This window comes from Gavialis gangeticus, unplaced genomic scaffold (assembly GCF_001723915.1).
Source record: "Gavialis gangeticus isolate Ggan-Ray unplaced genomic scaffold, GavGan_comp1, whole genome shotgun sequence".
Lineage (NCBI taxonomy): Eukaryota > Metazoa > Chordata > Crocodylia > Gavialidae > Gavialis > Gavialis gangeticus.
In genome coordinates, this window is record NW_017729022.1 from 85828495 (window position 1) to 85843368 (window position 14874).

Here is a 14874-nt window from a genome sequence, read left to right on the forward strand (position 1 = left end):
AACACCACTAACCACAACCAGCAGCAACATGAAATTCTCCGCTCCAATTTCAGTTGCCAGGGTGAGCCTTCCAGTGTAAGAGGAGGAGCTGGATTAGGAAGCAGGGGAGCTGAGTGCCATAGCCAAGGATATTCTGGGTACAGAGGGCTGGATACACACATCTGAGCATCTAGTTAGTGCTTTGCAAAAAGCTTGGTTTGGGCACGTGGTGTGGGGTTGAAACAGTTGGATTGCCCTGCTGCCTAGAAATAAATCAGCCACAGGCATAACAGGGCAGTTCTGACTTCCAGCAGCAGCAACAGCAGCAACAACATAGTCAGCCATTAGTTCTGTTGGCAGCTATTTTTCACCCCCCTCAAGTTGGTACCCAAGGTTGCTTCCATGGTCATCCCCCCCCTAGTTATGCTGCTGAAATCAGCTATGAAAATGTCCCTATAATTGTCTTAAACTCCAAGAAGGAAATATCTGTGAAATCTAAGATAAAAGACACAGAGCAGGAAAAACAAGACCAGATCTAGAATATAATCAAGATGGCTGAACTGTGCTACAAACAAAAACAACTGATTTAGATGCTGGTTTAATACAAGAGTTATACTTTAAGCTTCCAGAGCAGTGATTCTTAACTCAAGGCACTCCTCTTTAGACTCAAGGCATCCCTCAGAAATTACTAATTCTTAGTTTTGACTTGTTTCTTGACTACAGAAAACTAATAGAACAATTCTTTTGTTTCAAATAACTCAGAAAGACCAAAACAGGTCAGAATATTGTTAAAACTATGAATTCCTAATTGAAATCTCTGGCTTCGCCTTGTGAATCATTTTTGTACCCCTAACAGTGCTAACATTGCAGCACCCTTCAAAGAATCTGAAGACACCCCAGGGTACCATAAAAAGCCTTAGTTACTGCCAGGATGGATGGCTTTCACAGTCAGACAACAGAACTGAAAACAGGTTTACAGATGCAGACATTGGCCAAGGCAAGGCTGTATCTATTAGAAAATAAGGTGGTCAGTGTAAAGGCGTGAATATAGGACAGCAAATAGCCAGCCAAAACAAAAACTCTTTGACCTCTTGGGAGGAGTGAAGAGCATTAGTCTGGCAATATTTTTTTCCTGGATTTCTGGGACTGAAGGCAAAGGGTGATAAACATACCTAAGATATGGCTCAGTAACTCCCAGGCCCAGTTTCTAAAGAAGGTGTATATTTCAGACTTGAGTTAAAAAGCCTTAGGGAGGTCATTGCACAAGCAGATATTAAGGCAAATGATTTAACATAGTAGAAAAAGTTAAGTTGCATTTTTTTCAGGACTTATCTTATTCAGAACCAGAGAAAAGTGTACAAAACCAAAAGGAAAATTCTCTGAGAAAAAAGGCATAGAATATTCTACCTAGAAATCCAGTGAATGTTGAAGGGAGCTTGAGAAAACATTGATCAGGAAATCAGGAAGAAACATTGAAATATTCCCAAACCCTAAAATGATAGCGATTTAGCCTAGGGAGTTCTCAGAAAGACTGATTACACCTTAACTCTACCCTTCAACAGAACTAAAACATCAAGGAGACAATCCTCCAAGCCCAAAAGGAGGTTATCCCAACACGGCTCAAAGGGAGCCCCCATGGCTCACCAGAAGCATCCGGGAATGTCTCTTAGCTAAAAGGGAGGCGCACACCCAATGGAAGGGAGGGGCCATCACCAGAGAGGACTATACTGCGGTTGCTCGGGGCTGCAGGGAGGCGGTCAGGAAGGCCAAGGCGGATCTGGAACTGGGACTAGCTTCCCGGATCAAGGACAAGAAGAAGTCCTTTTTTAAATACATAGGGGGGCAAAAGAAGGTACCAGGTAACATGGGGCCCCTGCAAGACACGCTAGGAAATCTGGTCATCACATCAGATGACAAAGCTAACATATTTAACAAGGCGCTACTTCACAGTCAGGGTGGCTAGGATCTGGAACCAACTTCTAAGCAAAGTGGTGCTGGCTCCTACCCTGGGGGTCTTTAAGAGGAAGCTAGACAATCACCTTACTGGGGACGTTTGACCCCAGTACTTTTTCCTGCCATGGCAGGGGGTCGGACTTGATGATCTGCTCAGGTCCCTTCCGACCCTACCAACTATGAAACTAAGTCACATGGAAGAATTTGTTATTTTAAGTATCTGTCCTGAATTATAGGTAAACCACAATTAAAGCCAAGTAATAATTAATAATTAATAAGTTATTACAGTTATTGGATTTTCCCTCCTTTTCCGTTCCTACAGTATTTGCTGGATTATAATATTCTTGGGTTTATTTTTGGTTTCAATTATTTATTAGTTTCTTCAAGATTTTTTTTTCAAGTGTAGAGGACACAGGACCTATGCACTTCTTAAACCCCACTTAAGCTTTAGCCATGGGGGAAATATTTTAGCATTTGAACTTAAATGTTGCTTCTGGTGCTCTTTCTTGTAAAACTGTAAATATTCCCATTACTCACTCAGCTCTAAACACAATGATGATTTAGTGTCATTGACATTATGAACATGGGTGGGATAAGCCAGATGAATGGAATGATAATAAAAAAGATAGAATCCTAGAAAGGTCAGAAGAGTATGAAAGATGACAGTGTAATGTTTTACGTCAAATATATATTCACAAACACCAACATGCAGGCATATATTGAAGGTGGAAATAGCAATAATCAAGAGGATAAAAAAGAGGCACAAATCATCTAAGATGTGACAGCAAGGGTATATCATCGACAACCTAATCTTCATATATTTATGTTGATTTCCCATGATAGGTAACAAGCATAAACAAACTGTGAGTAAGTCAGAGAGATGCATGTGTATGAAAAGCTATAATGCATCTCTGTAATATAATAGAAACAAATTAAAACAAATGAATATCATATAGTTGTAGAAACCAGTGGTCGAATTTCAAGAGCAAACGTTGCTTCTGAGATTTTAAATACTCCGCAGAATTAGTTCATGATGTAAATTAAGAAAGCAGCCAGAATAATCTATTTTTTCTCCTTAATTTTTACAGTGCTGTGCAGAAAATATTTCTGGGCTAAGAGATGCCAAATGATTTCATTAGCCATTCTATATTTCTTTATATCCTTGTATTTATTCCTTTGTATAAATTGAAGATAAATCCATTTACTCCAAACCATAAACTTAGATTCATATTTTAAAGGTAATTACTTCCCCTGAGTGTTCATGGACAGCTTTTGAGCAAATCAGTTGAGGGGGGTCTCTTGTACTTACCTTCTGTACAGTTTCTATGCTGGTTGAGCAGTAGTGGAAACCCTACTGTAGTAAGCCTGGCATCTGCTTCCACCTTTTTAAACTCTGTTGTGTCTTTGGGATATGTCTACAGAGCATAATGATATGTAAGACAGAAATATCCAAACTGGATTTAAAAAGGTAGGTTGAGTAGGGAAGGCAGTATAGCTACATTAACCTGCTTCTCAGCTGGATAAATTAATCTATACCAAGCACCATGCTGACATGGCTAGGTGCAGCTGTTGCTCATGTTAGCTTGTTTAGCACTAGTTCAGGTATCTCCACATAGCACTGCATTTTACACAATATCTCCCATATCATATAGAACTGAAAGTATCACAGAAAATAGTAGTAGAGGATAACTAACAGAGGGAAAGATAGCTTTGAGGCAAAACCATATTACCAACCATTAGGATTCCTGGGTTCTAGTTGAGCTCTGCCATTGATTCTGTCTTATCTTGGACAACCACTTTACTTCTCTCCTCCTTAATTTGAAAAATGGAGAGAACAATAGTGATTTACTTCACAGGCTTTTGCAAGGTTTAGTTCATTAATGCCTAAAGTTTTTTGAGATCTTTAGGCAATAGATGCTGTAGAAGTACAAACTAACATGATTAATTTCTAAGTTCAAAAGGTGAAGAAAGGAATAATGGTTTCTCCTTTACAGCCCCATTTGTGATTTCACGTGCATGCAAATGATTGTGATGTCATTTTTTACTTGCTGTGTGGTGATAGAAGGTAGAAAATGACCCATGAAAGCTTGTGTTTAAAATATATAATAATATGGCCTTGCACTGTCTTGGCCAAATTCATTCCTGGGTTAAATCCAGCAAACTCACTAGAGAAATTCTAGGGATAGCTTTGACCCTGAGGTTTTAAAGTCTGCAATCAGCTACAATGATAAAGGATGAGTTAAGGCTTAACTGGCGTACATTAGCTGAGAGCTAAGGTCAAAGTTCCCCCTAGCCTAGCAGCCCATCGACTGTCATAGTTAAGGCATGCTAGATTCTGTAGCTCACAGCACATGAGTGATGTAACATATATCTGACTGCCTTTGATTCTGTAGTTTGTATGAGCAGGTACCCATTTACAGCTGGGTTGACCAGGGCTGGCCTATGGCTCAAATCTGATCACAAGACTCAACTTCATGCTCCTGGAGATGGAGTGAGATGTTCTAATCACTGTGTCACAGTGATGCTTGTTAAAGCCTAAACTTGACCACTTCACATCATCAGAATAAATCCTTAATATTGAAACTATTTTCTCTGATTGTCTGATTTACTTTTCTAATAGTGTGATACTTGTTTTTAAATCCCCAGTGCAGGACAGATAAGGCAGCACCCAGTCATCTCAATTCATTTCTTTAATGTTCTGCTGTTACATAAGAATCTGAATCTGGGGTACCAAAATGTTTCTAAGAATTAAAAAAAATAATGTGGAGTATATAAAAGCCCATGTAGATGGGCCCTAATTCAGCAAATTGTTTAAGCATGGGTGCAACTTTAGGCTGGGATTTGAGGCCCCTGTCACACATTACATTTAAATTGTGATTGATGTGTTGGGCTGCATGCACAGTTTCTAGACATCCACTGGAACCCCAGGTTAGGGAGATGCTCCCCTCTCCCAGGGTCCCATGGGAGTGCCCATAGGTTTGCAGCTGATGGGAGGGAGTAGTCAAATGACTCTTCAACATCCAGCACTTGCAAACCTGTCCCCTGGGCTCACTGCTGGCAGTGGCGGGATAGAGATCTGATCCCCAATACCTACAACTGCATTTCCTGCCATGCATGTGTGGCATGGCAGGAGGCACAATTGTTGGGACTGGAGAACAGATCCCATTGCACCATTAATGTCTGCCAATCCCTGGAGACTAGTCACATGCCTACATTTACATGTGTGTTTTTAAGGGTTTGCTATATTGGGGCCTGGAAGAATTGCATGCTGGCTGAAACTGAAGGACTCAGAACTGGACCAAATAAATCCCTTGTCTAGACCAAATAAATCCATTCTCCACTGAAATGAATGGAATTAAATCAGGGACGAATTTGTCCTCCTTACTATTTCATTTTCCCTGCCTCCCAAAGTGTGAAAACATGTGCTGCGCTGTGAGTATAAATGTAGACACAATACGCTCTTATGTTACACAGCCAGTGAGGTGGTTTAGTGACATGGAGTCCTCAGTTTCAGTAAGATTACTCTTATGTCCATAGTTTTGCATTGCTCACCTTTTAATTGCAGCATGCAAGCCTTCTGTAAGAGCTGCAACTGTGCTGTGGGCAAACACAACATTTCTCTCTGAAGCTCAGCTTCTTCAGATGAGCTAGTTGTTGAACTTCATAGGAAATAATGACTTCCCTATCCACTACCTTTTGTAAAGGGACAAGGTTCCTATAATATTTCTCTCTCCCATGAAGAAAATGAGAGGTAGTAAGTCATGTTAGTGTGTAGTAAGGCAGGATGCCATGAAGATGGGAAAGCACCTCCTTTGGCCCTGTTTTCTTAGAGCACTTGATTAATGCCCCTCTCTCTGGCTAGGGACAGACATTACACACAAACTGGTTTAAATAATCAGAAAGTGGTTTAAACCTGTAACAGAACAGACATTCAGGGCACATAAAACAGTTTGAAAATGGCTGAAACTGGTTTGAGATAACCCTGGTTGAATATAGTGTCAGACTTAACTGATGTGGCTCAAACTGGTTTATGCAATATCTGTCCCAGACACCTTCCTTGCTGGTTTAAGATAAACCAGACTCCCCCGGCATCTCAGCATGCTCTCTGGGTTGGGTGGGGCTCTCTGCTCCACAGCAGAGCTGCCCCCTCCTCTCTGCTCCCTGGTTGGAGCTCCAGCAGAGACTAGCAGGCACAGCAGGGTCTGTTGGCTTCCCCATACTCCACCCCGCACCACCACCACAACTTGCTGCTTAAGCAGAGATCCGTCCCTCTGCTCTCCCACAGCATGGACCTAGCCAGCATATAGTATGCTAGCTAATGCTGTGTAAGACCAATAGAAAAGTGTCAATTTAGGGCTTTTTAGAGCTAATAAACATCCCAGCTGGTAATGTCCCTGCATTCCTTCCTTTGGAAAAGGCTGTTTAAGAAGAGCTTGAAATAATGGCATGCAAGGCTTTGTTTTCTGATGGGGTGCTAATTGCTGATAACACAGCTGATAAATGCTCTGTTATCAAGGAGGGGGGAGAACCCTAAGTTGTTCCAGGGCCTGGCCATGCCCCCCTCAGCTCAGTACTGTGCAAGGGAAAGGAGGGCTGCTGTAGCACCCCCCACCTTCCCCTGGCTTCTAGCTTCAGCCACTGCAGGCATGTGCCAGCATTTTTTTCAGTCCAGAGGGGATGTCTGTGCAGTTACAAAGTGATTTAGCCTAGTCAGGTTAGACTAACCTGCAAAAATTGAATCGATTCAGGCTCAGGCTTTTTGAATGTCTGTCTCTAGCCTTTGTGATTCTGGTCAGAGCCAGCCTTAGGAAAAATGGCACCCCAGGCAATCTTGTATTTTGACATCCCTCTGGCATGCCACATGAGTCACCAGTGCTGTGTGTTTGGGGGCGGGGAGGGCGGTGTTTGTATGTATGGGAGGTATGGGGTGTGGGAGGCAGGTGATGAGCACATGTGCCTCAGCAGCTGTGGATGACAGAAGACCCTTCAGGGAAGTGCTTGTCCAAACACCTGAGATGCTGGTCTGGTGCCAGGTGGCAGGGACAGGGAGCAGTGGGAGCTCAAAGCAAGGAAACAGGAAGGGCAGGCAGGTGGGCAGCAGGCAAGGCTGCCTGGAAAGGAAACCCAGCACTACTTCCTGGCTGCCCTTGCCCTCGCCCTTGCCCTCACCCTCACTCTTGCCCTAAGAAGTGCTGGCAGTGACTGGAGTGGGGCTACAACTCAGCCTCCAACCCCAGTAGTTCAGTAATATCAAAGTACTTGGCGCACAAGCTGGTGCTGCCCAGCCACACTGCCTTCTTGCTGGCCACCTTGCCCTTGGCCCAGCCCACCCCACCCTCCTCTGAGCCTGTCATACTGCCCAGCAGCACCCGCCACTGCTGCTGCTGACACCCAAGGGCTTGTTATCTGACTGTCCTGGCTGGTCATCTCCAATCAGCTCCAGATTAGTTGCCACTGAAGTCTCCCACAGCTCCTGCCCCACATGAGTGATGGGGCAAGGTATGTGTGTGGATGTGTGTGGTGCCCCCCAGACCACAGCACCCTGGGCAGTTGCCCACACTGTCCGCCCTTAAGGCCGGCTCTGATTCTGCTGTGCATTTGTTATATTAATGCAGGTGGTCCATATTTCTATAAGATGAAAATTCTTACTGTGCCCAGAACCAGCACAAGACCCATGACTCATTTGAATCCCACTTAAACCTCATTTAAAGCAGTGTCCTGGGACTTGAATGGTACCTAGGCTCTGTGCTGAATTTACATGAGGGTAAATTCACCATTAATGATCATATATGGAAAATATTAAATTATAGATATTATAGAATACAAACAGCTATGGGTTCTTCTCCCTTAACTAATGTATAGTTAAAAATTGGCTTTGATCAGATTTTGTTTTGAAATAAATGTTGGATGGGTTTTAGAAGAACTTCTGTGTTAGTGTCTTCTAGGTGAATTTATCCCCACACCATCCCTGTGAGCAAGGTACGGAAGTGCTGTTATGCCCATTTTACAGGTGAGGAGCCAGGGCACACAGAGAGGGTCAGACCCACAGAGGTATTTAGTCATATAACTCCCATGAGTGAGTTGCCCAGTGGCACAGGAAAAGTCTGTGGCATAGCATGAAATTAAACTCTGTGCTCCCAAATCACTACCTCCTGCCCTAACCACTGAGTCTTTCATCTAGGTACTAAGGCATTTACATGGCTCCAAGTTTCCTCAATGCCTTAAAGCTGTAGGAAAGCAGAAGGCTATTCTTATACACAATATTTCTCTGTGTGTTCTCCCAATTAACATTCCAGCAAAGTAGGAATGTTCTGCCGTGCCATCCGAGGCAGGGAACTTCAAAGTGAAAGCTTATCCAAGGGATGCACAAAGTGACCGTGCTTAGAGAGTGCTCCAGGCTACTCGCAGAGAGCTGAGTGCACCTCTGGGCCTGGATTTATATGCAAGAGGAATGGATTCCCTCAAAGGAGAAGATGTAGAGCAGCTGATGCTTCCTACCCTCCCCAAATAGAGATTAAAGGAAAGCAAAATAGGTCTATAGTCTTTTTATATCCTTTGGTACAATATGGGCATGTCTACACATGCCCCTATGATTTCATTATTACTGCACTGTCATTTAGTACTTCCTTTTGGAAGTACTAAATGATGGCGCAGTAATAGCCCATGCTGCACCATGCTGGCAGTGCGTGGTTATTTTTAGCCGCTACATCGCCGTAGCAGCAGGCTGTAATGAGGGAGCGTGTTGTTATGGTGAAGTAGCTGCAGCATCACAGTTTTTTTCCCACTGATGCTACATTGCTGTAGTGAATTGCTACAGCATCATAGCATCATGTGTAGATGCATCCTGTGTGCCCCAGTCTGCTCCCCTAAATGGGATGCATGTAGAAATGAATGCTCCATTCAACTTCCCCACTGCTGATCAGTGTGATCCTAACACCCTGATGAATAAATTTGGGGGTGGCAGTATTATCTTTTTCACACTAGAATTTTTTTTTAATAGCTGCAAAGGGATTTGGGATGTTGATTTTCACGAGCAGTTTATTCTTCATTCAGTAATTGCTGTCAATGGGCTTTACTTTCATAATGTCAAAGGCAGCTGTGGTCGCAGAATTTTTCTTAAAAATGTCTCTTAATTTTTTTATTGTTGTGATCCATTGGCTGTCTAGGTTCCATGGTATAGGAGAGATGTCTTAGTCAGCTGTCTGGCTAGACCTGGCTGTTAGCCTTTAAAGATGTTCTGAGGCCCTTGCTACATGTTTCATATATTATGCAATTAACTGGTTAATCATGCGATAAATTTAGACCAGCCACATATGCCAGGTAATTATCCCATGGCAAAAATGACTATCCTGCTATAAGGAGAGCCAACAGCTACAAAATTAGTGCTTGAAAATGTGTAACAACTCAATAGCTGGTTTCTATCCAGCTTTAATTTGAGCATGTAGCAAGTTTGAAATACTGTATAATAAGTTTGGAAAACAGTACACTTCACACAAGCAAAAGGCAAAGAGACTAGGGGCCTGATGTTAGAATCAGGACTGTTTCCATGATGCCCATGTAAAACTGGTGTAATTGGAGGGGAAGGTCCTGTTGCTTTCCTCAGTCTTCCAAATATCAAGAAACTCAGCTGCCTCTGTCCAAGATTGAACACATGTACACAGCTACACACAAATACATGTATGCACACACACATACACCCTCCCCCATATTGTGGGCAAGTTTAAATTTGCATCCAAACTGTTTTCCCATCTGTTCTTGTTAGCTATTACAAGGCCATTCTCTGGAGTGGGGTATTCTGGCTGCTGTACCAGCTGTGTATGTTGTAATGAGGTTGGTTAGAATGTAACTCACTGAAGCAGCAAGAACTAATCACTGTATATTGATAAGAGATTTTCAGCACCTTCTATGGAGAGTGCTGCAGTAATCTTCTGGGTGTGTGTGTGGCAGGAGGGGGTGGAGGGAATTGTGTCTGTACATGTGTGGTAGTAAAATTACTCATTAACTGCAGTAGGTCTCATTATCTAAGGGAAGCACATCAATGATTCACTTCTTAACAGGGTGTTTGGAAATGCTTGTTTATATTCAGAAAGCAGCCTGTAGTTGTATCTGATGCAGTCCATGAGCACCTGCCCTGGATAAAGGAATCATAACAGACTCCCTTTAACTCCCTAGGTATTGGAACTCCCTGAGTAACCTCGTAGCTTCATTGCTGAACTCTGTCCGCTCCATCGCCTCCTTGTTGCTGCTTCTCTTCCTCTTCATCATTATCTTCTCACTCCTGGGAATGCAGCTCTTTGGGGGCAAGTTTAACTTCGATGAGATGCAAACCAGGAGGAGCACATTTGACAACTTCCCCCAGTCTCTCCTCACTGTGTTTCAGGTAAAGGTCACAATACTTCTGGCTTGGCAGAAAAATCCATGCTTGTGTCTGCTTCCCATTGTGGACAATCTTTCCAGTGCAGGCTAGGATGCTTGAAGCTAGAGACTGAAGTAGACTGCTACAGTTAGAGACTAATAGCAGAAAGCTCTGCAATCACTAAGATGGTATTCAAAATTAGGAGCTGAGCTGCGTTCCAACATAGAAGAAGCAATCTGGACCAAGCTGGGTAGAACCAGAGAATGAGCACTGACCATATCTCAGACCAGCACCTCCATCCTGAAGCTGATTAAATCACAGAGGGCATGTGTACATGTGTGCTTTAATGCGCAGTAGCCTATTCTACTGTGTATTAAAGCATCATGTCAAAAACAGTGCTAATACACTGTCTACTAATATTAGTCTACTGCACATTAAGCTTCACTAAAACGACGTTCACTTGTGCTACTGTGCATGAGGGCAGCCTAATGCATCTTTATGTAGTACTTCATATTAGAGATACTAAAGTTAACACGCAATAGCAAAAGTGCATTAATGAATGTGTAGACACACCCAGGGTGGCACAGCATTAGTGCTTTTAAGTAACAAAGTGAAGCTGGGCTTGGAGGTACTGAAGGATCAAAAACACCCAAATGGTTCTTGAACACGTGAATGCTGAGTAAAGTCTTGTTAGTGTTCACATAGGAATAATAATATTGTTAGCTCAAGTACAAGGTGAGTGGAAGTCTGCTATACAAAGGTATACCTAATGTGATGTGGTAGCATGGATGACTGGTGCCTCCTGAAACTGGGGGCACTAGTTGCCGATTGCCGACCAGGGAGGGGTCTCCTAGCAGCCAATTGCCACCTCCAGCAGAAGTGCTTGTGGCAAACCCAGATGTGCCACTGGTGCTTCTCTCAGCCCCCCCACAATCTCAGGGGGGGCATTGGCTGGCACTTTGCTCAGTGCCCCCACTCTCCAGCCAGCAAGGGCCAATCTTGGGGGGGGGCATGTGCCCCCCTCCCCATGGCCTCCCTAAGCATCGCCTATGTGTGGTAGCATGCTCTGTTCTATTTCTCTCAGTTCAGCAGATGCAAATAGGTACTTATGGGAAATAATATGCAAGTAGCTGTGAAACATAAGCAGAACTGGATAGGATATCTGCATGGCTTCTGGGGAATCACTGTGACATCTGAACAGCTAGAGCACAGGTCCTGTCATTCTCTTTGTTGTCTCAGAGTATCTTGGGGAGTTTCTAGGGGATAAGTTGGTGTATCTTTGTTAAAATGGGGTTTTCAAATTTGTTGTGTGGTCTAACACTGTGTCCCTTATTGGTGGGAATGTATCACTTAGATCCTGACTGGGGAGGACTGGAATTCAGTGATGTATGATGGGATCATGGCTTATGGCGGCCCCTCTTTTCCGGGAATGTTGGTCTGTATTTACTTCATCATCCTTTTCATCTGTGGAAACTGTATCCTTTGATGCTACCTTTACTCCAAGTAGAGCTAAATTTAAAACCACCTTTAACTACATTGTTATGTCAGCAGAATATGAATTTCACAATTCTTGACTTAGCAATTTAGCTGGGTCTGAATTTTGGCTTCTCACAGCTAAAAATCAAACCTGTCTAATTAATATTAGCTGATGTTAAGACTTTAAAAAAAACACAAAAAACCATAACAGCAGGATAAGGCCAAGCTAGCAAAAAACATGCCAGCTACATTTTTGCTTTGCCTTTATTCCATCATCCTCTTTTCAACAGACCCTTTATCCCCATGCTGCTCAGAAATTAACATGTAGCAACCAGGTGTACTTACATTGTACTTTTGTGTTTTTATTGACTTTGCAGTAACTTATTCCATATGTTATAATTTGTTCTGTGGGTGGAACAAAGATGCATGTAATTTACAGTATACCATATACAAATGCTAGAGAACTTACATATATTTTACAAATTAGATTGATGCAAGATCCTATATTAATTCATAATAAACTAATATTATCCTCTTTCTTCTGTTAAAGCTAATTTGTCTCACATATATAAAAAACTGCTTGCCCTGTTCCTTTGTGCCTGAGCTGAAGCTAAACATGCAGACTTCAGAAAGGGAGGGCACTGAGTGAATTCCACTAGGTATTCAGTGCATTGCTTGGTGTGGGGCTCTGCCTGTATGTTATTTCACATAGGCATGTGCGAAGTAGAGCTATGGTTCATTCCAGTTCCCTATTTTCTCCTAGCTCCTTCATGTTTACTTTATGTTCTGCTAATGGATGGCCCCTTCAGCAGCTATAGCATATTTTGTAAGCTGATGCTTAGTCTCAGGTCAGCTCCTTTGAACTTTCCCTATAATGTAGGTCTTTCAAACCCTGGTATCTGACCCCTGTGCTGCCCTCTCTACAAAATGCAATCCCACCTCTCTAAAAGCTAAGGGAGACAGCTTGCCTGGCAGTCTAGAAAAAGATTGCAATTCTGGTCGCTCATGAACAGTGAAGAGGATAGTCACCTCTACACACCAGCTGGCTTTAGAAGGTTGCATCTTGGGCTTTGGACCCCAGAGCATGGTGGCAATCCAGGGAAGGGATCTCTATTTTGATAGCTTAGGCTTTTAACTGCCCTTCAGTTAAAAAGGATTATGCTTCCAAAAGGACTCTTTCAGCCCTGCTTCTCTGACTATGATTCTATGACCTGCACCCAGGAAATTAATAAAAGAAGCTAAAATTCCATTCTGTAGAGCAAGGTTGTCTGAATCACAGGCAACCTAGGAACAATGGAAAGGGGTAGAGCTTTTTTGGCTTTTCCATTCAGCCCCTTCAGGCTGTTGTAGTGCTGTTGGTTTACACCAAATGCCATATATGCATGGACCTGTGCTGGGTGTTGGCAGAGATGGCAACCAATCCCTTCAGCACTCAGCTCTAATGAATTTCTCTTTGTTCCCCTTAGACCAAGTGACAATGACACTGCTAATGACAATGCTATATGCAATGTCAAATATGCCCAGTCCAACCTCTGGGGATACCTGTAATGAGGTTGTTCAATTCAAGCACATAGGCTAAAATTTGAAAACCCAAGTGCCTAGTTATAAGGTTCTTGAGTGCATATACTTAGGCACTTAAAACTGGCCTGATTTATCAACTGTGCAAATACTTGCAGTTCCCATTATTTTCTGGGCAATTTATGGATACTCAGATATTTTTACTCACAGGCTACTTTTACTAAGTGCTTCAGTGTGGATTTAAATACCTAACTTGCTCAGATCTGAACATTTTGGAAGCCCAGTATGCTGCCATCGCATTACTTTGCCTAAGAGCATGTGTGCTAAACAAACTCTAGTCTGTGTGTGGCAGTTCGGAAAAAGTGATCTGATTGCAGCTTGCTCTGGCATTTTAGGTAATCAGGACAATGTTTTCTACAGTTTTCAAAGTCCATTTTCTTTATGAAAATATGCAAACAGATATCCTCCTGAATGTATTTTTGGCCATTGCGGTGGACAATCTTGCCGATGCTGAGAGTTTGACATCTGCACAAAAAGAAGAGGAAGAGGAAAAAGAAAGGAAAAAACTAGCTAGGTAAACCCATGTATGTGTGTGTGCATGTGTCTGTGTATGTATGTTTAATTTTAAAAATTAAAATGATTGAGATCAAAAGGCAAAAAGAAGCCATTATAACAGGGATTCATACACATGGCCTATGGACTAGATCCAGCCCATGGAGCCAGTCCATCTGGCTCACTACATTACTGGTGGGCCAGGGAATTTGAGGGCATGGCTACAAAATCTGGGGCCTTGGGCCCCATTGGGTACGGCTCTCATCTGCTGTACATGAGGGGTTTACTATTCCTAGGACTGCCCTGAGCCAAGGGCATTATGGAAGTTATGTTCAAGGGGAATACTGTGTCTTAAGTATTCTCTAGCATACAGGTTAAAGAGTGTCAGCAACTCTGTGAATTAGGAGCCTTCATGACTGCACTAGTACAAGCAGAGAGAAGGAACACAAGGTGATGGGGCTTGCAGGGGGAATCATAGTGTCACAGAAGGGGGAAAGGGCAAAAGTGGCACCCATTTGAGCCAACCAAATGTTCTTCTGATCCTCTTCTCCTTCACAGTTGGTATTCAATAAAGACATTCTCAGCCCTTTCTTCTCACAACCCAAAATTCAGTTCTTTCTTCATCCTGTGACGCCACATGCCATATTTCTCCTGTCTATTCACATGGTGTTTGCGGGTAGTGGGAAAACACTGCTGATTGTGTCTCATTGGCCCTGTCTCCTTCCTAGCTGCTTGTGAAGGAGAGTTGCTTTGATCATTCTGCTTTTCATTCTTCAGGGTCCACACATATCTGGCTAGTAGTCCTATGATTGGTGATCTATTTGCCCTGCTTAAGAGGAGCCTTGACAAGCAGAGAGCTGATCAGCAAGATCCCCCCGGGGGGGAACAATATTGCAGTCTCAGAAGAATGTACAGGTGGCCTAACTCAGCATAACCACCTTGGGGTTGAAAAATTTTCATATAGTATATATCTTTAGGGACTTGGATGAATGAAAATCCCACATGGATATGTTCAAATCCCTAAAGTACACTCCCTCCCC

General features: G+C 42.9%; 1 protein-coding gene across 4 annotated transcripts in view; it reads left to right on the plus strand.

The window, feature by feature from the left end:
* The window catches only part of CACNA1C (calcium voltage-gated channel subunit alpha1 C), a 790825-nt gene that overhangs the window by 640609 nt on the left and 135342 nt on the right, over window positions 1-14874 (plus strand). For all 4 annotated transcript variants that reach the window (XM_019515544.1, XM_019515545.1, XM_019515546.1 and 1 more), the window contains 3 exons: window positions 10105-10312; window positions 11643-11763; window positions 13742-13856. In XM_019515544.1, coding sequence (XP_019371089.1) covers window positions 10105-10312; window positions 11643-11763; window positions 13742-13856 — 444 coding nt within the window. The remainder of the gene's footprint in view (window positions 1-10104; window positions 10313-11642; window positions 11764-13741; window positions 13857-14874) is intronic.